Below are 6273 nucleotides of genomic sequence, written 5' to 3'. Positions count from 1 at the left end.
GTAGCGGCAAGCCGGGAGTCTGCAGCCTCATGTGGCGTGTCACCACGTGTTTGTCTCTCATCGATTTGCTTTGGAGTAGTGGGCAAGTAGAGTTTGTTGTGTTTCTATCACGTCCACAAAGGTGGCTAGCTAGTGCCTGCATTCGTGCCATCATCAGAGTATGTGCCTACTAATTAACGAGCTAAATGGTTTAAGGAACCGTTTGGATCCAAGTGCTAATAATTGATAAATTAAAAGTGGTAGACTTTAATACTAGCGTATCCAATATTAGCACTCAATTTTATCTTCTCCAAATAGACCCTAAAATGATGAGAGATCAAATGAGAGACTTTAATAATTGTGGCGAGTGCTGTTTTACTAATGAGTCGATCGAAATTTGACGTTTTTGCATGAAATATAATAATATACTATGGGTACTACTCAAAATACGGTTACCTAGATCTAAGCAAAATGAGATTGGCTTGGAAGCCCAGCCTCAACCCAATGAGCTAAGCCTAGACGCTTAAATAGGATGGGTATGACGCTTGCATTGTAGGCCCGAGAAAATTCAGACTGGTTTGAGCCGGTACTAACATTAAGGGTTTGTTTGGTTGAGCTGTGGCTGTGAAAAAAAAACTGTTGTGGGCTGTGGCTGTGAAAAAAAACTGTTGTGGGCTATGGCTATGGAAAAAACTGTTATGGGCTGTGAGCTGGGAAAAAGGTGAAAGCCATTTGGCTAAAAGCTGTTGTGGGCTGTAGCTTTGATACAAAATGTCTGTAATGCCCCTGAAGGCCTGTGAGATTGTTTATATTCAAATTGATCGGAAAAATATGTGTTGTTCACTGATTGACATATAATAGACCATATTTGGACGATAAATTTAATTACTTGTAAGTTTTGCTTCCACCATCAACATATGGTCTGTATAAGTACAAAGATAGTAGAACAAAAGATATATGGTTCATATGGCAACCTGCTTACACCCTAATTTATCACCCTCTCGCACTAAACAAATCATCAGCTATCCTATTGCGAATGGTATTCATGGTATCCTCGTTCTCACTATCTGGACAAGCATCTTCTTCTGATTCAGATGTCTCTTCCAGTAGGTAGTCCTCATCAGCATCACATCTATCAAACTCCTTGTCATGCAACTTACTGTCACGAATGAAATTATGCAATGCCATACAAGCAAGAATAATGTGCTTCTGAGAACGTGTACTGAAACTAGAGATGGCTTTCAAAATATGCCATTTCTGCTTCAAGACTCCTAAAGACCGCTCAATGACATTTCGAAGGGATGAATGCAAGAAATTGAACATCTCATACTTCCCTTGCGGAGGATGCCCAGAATGATGGCAAAATTCTGAAATATGGTATGTGGTTCCTTTGAAAGGGGCAAGGTATCCTGTTCGGTTTGGGTAACCAGAATCCACAAGATAATATTTCCTTGTAAAAGAAGGATTATCAATACCAAATGACAATTCAAGTAGCTAAGAAGCAAATAAAAATACTTTGTAAGAATTTTCTTTTTTTACCTTTAGGAGGCACAGGAAAAGAAGTGAAGTTTTCTAAGGAATGACTGAGGATCCGTGAGTCATGTGCAGAACCTAGCCAACCAGCAACAGCGAAGATAAATCTCATGTCGAAGTCACAAATAGCTAAGATGTTCTGAGATGTATATCCATGTAGGCATGTATGGTTAACCACTTCCTCTGCTGGCACTTCAACTTTAACATGTGAACCATCTATAGCTCCAATAGCGTCTTTAAAATAAGGCCAGAAATGGTCCTCTTTGATCCTTTCATGCTCAGTACTGAAAGTAGGGTCCCTTGGTTTGATGTTATCCTTTGTTAACTTGCGCAAACAATTCAGTACTTCATGAAACTTGGTGTGAACTGTCCAAAGAGATCGTGTAAATTTATCTTCAGCTTGTGCAAAAGCTTGGGGCCCTCCAACAATCCATAAGAACATCGCCAATGACTCAATTGATGAAACATGGATAGTTGATGTCAGACCATACGTTGATACTATCAAGTCATGGAGTGACATAAAAATATCAGGGCTCATCCGAAACATTTTGTAAAAGTACCTCGGTCGATCCATGCACCTCTTAACCCATTGAAGTCCAGTTTCTGGTGCTATCCTATATTCTCCTTTGTTCAAATACTTCTCAGTGTACTGGGACCCCATTTGACCAATATTTGCAGTCTGTTCGGAAAGTTCAGCTAGAAGCAATAGTCCTTTTGGCCCCTTTTGGGCCAAATCTTCCATGTGCCCATCCATCTAGACAAGATATTTAGAAATTAATACATATGGACAACAACAATATATGTGGACAACAACAATATTGTTTAAAAGAAAGCACAACATCCAACCAGCAAATACAGTTTTACAAGAACTAATGGTTCTCAACGTAACGAAATAAGCAAATAATGGTTTACGAATAACAGAAGCAAATAATGGTTTACGAGTAACAGAAGCAAATAGTGGTTTACATAAAGAAATAAGCAAAAGGTACTAGTGGCGCCTGTTCATCTCCTTTTCATGTTCCCTCTCAAGCAAATCCAACCTGCCTTCATTTGTTCCCAAGAAACTAAAGGCCTCCCTAAATTTAGGCTTCACAATCAGGAAAGTAGTTGTATGCATCAAAGCAGTTTTTTCTTGCACCCCACAATCTTTGACCATCTGCATGGCCTCTTTAATGCTTGGGACTGAGTTTGGTGGAGTCGCCGATGATGTTTCAATACTTGTGGAGATCTTCTGTGCTACAGTTTCTATCTTAGAACATGTGTTCTTGTACAATCAAAAGAACGGACTCTTCTCATCCTTCTTTTCAGTAGCAGCAGAGCTTTTTTCCACTTTCTTTTTCCTAATTTTGATTTCTCCAAAGCAGCCGTATCCTCAGGAGATCTCTGTACCTCAGCCACATCCTCATCACTTGACTCATTAGAGGAAACATCATCTGGACATGTTGCAGTTGCACCACTAACATGAAACTTGTCAAATATGTGCAGGTCATCAAGGTTCTTCGGTCCTTGTTTTCAGAACCTCACATGATTGCATTTGATACCTTTATTAGCATTGTTGCATCTCTAAAATTACATTAAAAAAATAACAAGTCAGCCCATATAAACATTAATACATGAAAAATGGACAATGAGGGTACAAAACTTACAGCAAGGTGCTCATCCCACCATTCCTTGGAGCAATCAACAGTTTGCTTTGCCTCATTCCATCCAAGACCAGTGGCATTGTTCTTCAACTCCATAAACCAAGTATATTCCTTTTTCATATTGTCTAATTTGTTCTTCAATTGTTTCTTAGTTTGTTCCAGCCCAGTTTTTTCTTCATACTTAGCTCTAAGATTTTTCCATCCATTCCTAGTGAACATTCCCGAAGGCCTATTCCTAGCTTCTATCTCTCCTTTACATATATCAATGAAATGCCTCACATTGGCATCACACCAATCCGCCTTATCACCCATTCTTGAATCAGAAAAAATGATTTACTTCATTCAATTCTAGCAACCAACAATTACATGAACAAATCGCAGGGAACAGGAAGGTAGAGAGTGGGATTCACCTTGAAATTGCAGGAAACAGGAAGGGAGGGCCGCTACTTCACTGGATGAGGCGAAGGGGAAGGCAGCCTCCTGCTCCAAATCTAGCTGGCATAGGGGAATGCGCTGCAACTTCTCGTGAGGGCCTGCTCAAATCGAATCGATTTTGGTCAGTAGGAGTCGAACCCGGCGCCGAGGGAGATTCTTTGGAGGAGGGAAGCCAAGGGAGGTGGCCTGCATTCGGCGCCGCCGGACCTATGGGGGAGGAGGCCGGAGGCAGCACGTGCCGCCGCCTGGGCCTCTAGTGCGGGGGCGGAGGGGAGGCAGCACTATGTGCCGCCTGGGAACGCGAGGACGAGGCCGGAGGAGGCCGCCGCCGCCACCGGGCGCCGCTGCTGCCGGGGGATGCCAGCAAACCCTAGGGCCAGCCGCCCTGGGTGGAAGGAGCGACTGGGGGGATGCGGGATGCGAGACAGGGAGGAGGAGAGTCACGGTAAAAAAAGAAACAAACCGGTACGCTACTAAAGAGTGGCATGGTGGGTAATTTTGATGAAGTGTTGCCCTTCACAGCCAAAAAAAGCAGGGTCCGGGCTACTGTGAACTTGTATAGAAGAAAAAGCAGCTTTCATGGGAAGTCAAGTGTTAGGCCTTGGGCCTTTGGTTGGCTATGGACTTTTGTTGGAAGCAAAAGCACTTTGAAAAGCACAACCAAACAGGCCCTAAAATTAGTTATTTTCATACGAAAAGTTCGACCCAATCTGATCTTGTGCTTGGTCGAATAATTTAGGCTCGAATTTATTGGCTCAATAGAGTTACTGTGGGGCTCAAGCCTGGCCCACAAAATACTAGGATCTAGGCGTACCTATAGGGACTTGGGTAATCTTAGGCCCAGCTCAAGCCTGGCCCACAAAATATTAGGGTCTAGGCGTACCTATAGGGACTTGGGTACCCTTAGGCCCTCCACAGTGTTGGCTCGGAGTGAAGCTAGAAAAGAAGAGAGAGTGTTTGGGCATCGCTTATAACATTGCAACTAGTGATGCCTAAGTGATGCCGAAGCTTGAAAAAATGGGAGCGGTGAATATTCTAGCATCAGTGCTTGTTAATAAAATATTGAAAGGAGAAGAGAGATTGGATGAATGGAGAGAGAATCTAGTGTGTAGCTGATAGGAAATGAGAGATCAGTCGCTTTGAGCTTTTTAGGAGAGAGAATCGATGCTAAATTTGTTGAGCTGGCTGGTATGAACAGTTTTAAGCTTCACTCAGATTATGGAGGGCCTTGTGCACTATTGGCACCTACCAACGTCACCCTGGGGAACAGCGATGACGCCTGCAGACGCCAATGGGGGTGGCAGGTATTTCATGAACTACGAATAAATCCGCAAGCGCACGGATTACCGTTGTACCATTTTACCCGGGGTATACCAGGGTGTCATTTATATTTCCGTAGGGAAGGCGGTGAATGAAGGTATACAGATTAGTTGATGAACTTTATCTAGATTAGATATTCAATTGCATAAACAGGGATAAGATATACAACATGGTAGGAGGTAGTGTGACACACACACAACTACCCTCAGGATAAACAAATAAAAGAAGATGCTATAGGCCGGGAGCAAGGCAGGAGTTAGAGCTCGAGTCAACTGTGTTAGGCAAGCTATATCTATGCTATCTTATAGTTAGATTGTCCGAGATTAAACTACACAACCGGGAGACTGCTATCGAAGTAACGAGAGGAGCCCGTACACCCCAGCGGCTTTATGTACCTCCTACCCCCCAATCCGAACATGGAGGATTACTAGGGCTCGAACAGGGTTGTCACCACCTACCGGCTGCCGCTACAAACTATGGGAACGGTTGACAACCAGCAACACTTAGCTAATCTAGACACCATGTCTACACTAGTAAGCGACACTCTAATATCCCGCGCGGAGCCCCCACCCTCCGGATGGACAGACATCATCATACTAGAGCAAACATATGAATACTGAAGTAGTTGATAGAGTTCTAAGGCCAATATGTTAACCATCGCAAGCACAGGGCGATCATGCAATGCAAGCATCGTATGATAACACAACCAGATCAAGAAGCATATATTTGATAACTTAGAACATACTTCAAGCAGATATCGGTAACCATAGTCTAATTCAATTACAAACGACCGAATATTACAAGACAGAACTAGAGATGAACTCATACTAGAACTCCCGAGTAACTCCGGGGACTCGATGACTCCTAGACTCCTCCTAACTCCACTAAACCTATAGACTACACAAGATGAACTTGAGAAGAGAGGTGAGTGTGGTGTGTGTGTTCATTCTCTACCCCCCTCCCCTTGTATTTATAGGAGGGAGCCATTGGCTGAAACCCCTGGAACTTACCTAAGCAACAAGTGAAAAGGCACCACGTGTCGAGGTTGAGGCGGTGGGGCCCATGGGCCTGGTCGGCCGACCACGGCCAGACCATGGCGCCAACCATGCCCAACCTTCTTCTGGTGGGCTGTCCTAAGCTGCCTTGTCTGATCCACATTGGTCCCAGTCTGTCTTGAGTGGCTTGAGCTAGGTTCTTAGGCTACACTTGGTCTGTTTGAGCCTGAATCGATGCTATGATATTTTCTGTAATTTTATGTCGGGCCAAAGTGTGCTTGCAACCTGCATATTAGCTCAAAAACACATCTTGCATATTCTAAGAGGTAAAGTGTGGCTTAGAGATTTATTTGGATAAATATGCATGT

At 43.4% G+C, this 6273-nt stretch overlaps 1 protein-coding gene across 1 annotated transcript; it reads right to left on the bottom strand.

The window, feature by feature from the left end:
- Positions 1-972: 972 nt before the first annotated feature.
- Positions 973-3467, bottom strand: LOC120645652. Its single transcript, XM_039922421.1, has 5 exons — positions 3159-3467; positions 3054-3075; positions 2902-2945; positions 1519-2266; positions 973-1388 (listed from the first exon to the last, which is right to left on the bottom strand). The coding sequence occupies exons 1-5, from the start codon at positions 3465-3467 to the stop codon at positions 973-975; spliced, it is 1539 nt and encodes a 512-aa protein (XP_039778355.1).
- Between the last annotated feature and the right edge of the window lie 2806 nt (positions 3468-6273).

Source organism: Panicum virgatum, chromosome 8K, assembly GCF_016808335.1.
Source record: "Panicum virgatum strain AP13 chromosome 8K, P.virgatum_v5, whole genome shotgun sequence".
NCBI lineage: Eukaryota > Viridiplantae > Streptophyta > Magnoliopsida > Poales > Poaceae > Panicum > Panicum virgatum.
This window is presented reverse-complemented; position numbering and strand designations above follow the sequence as displayed.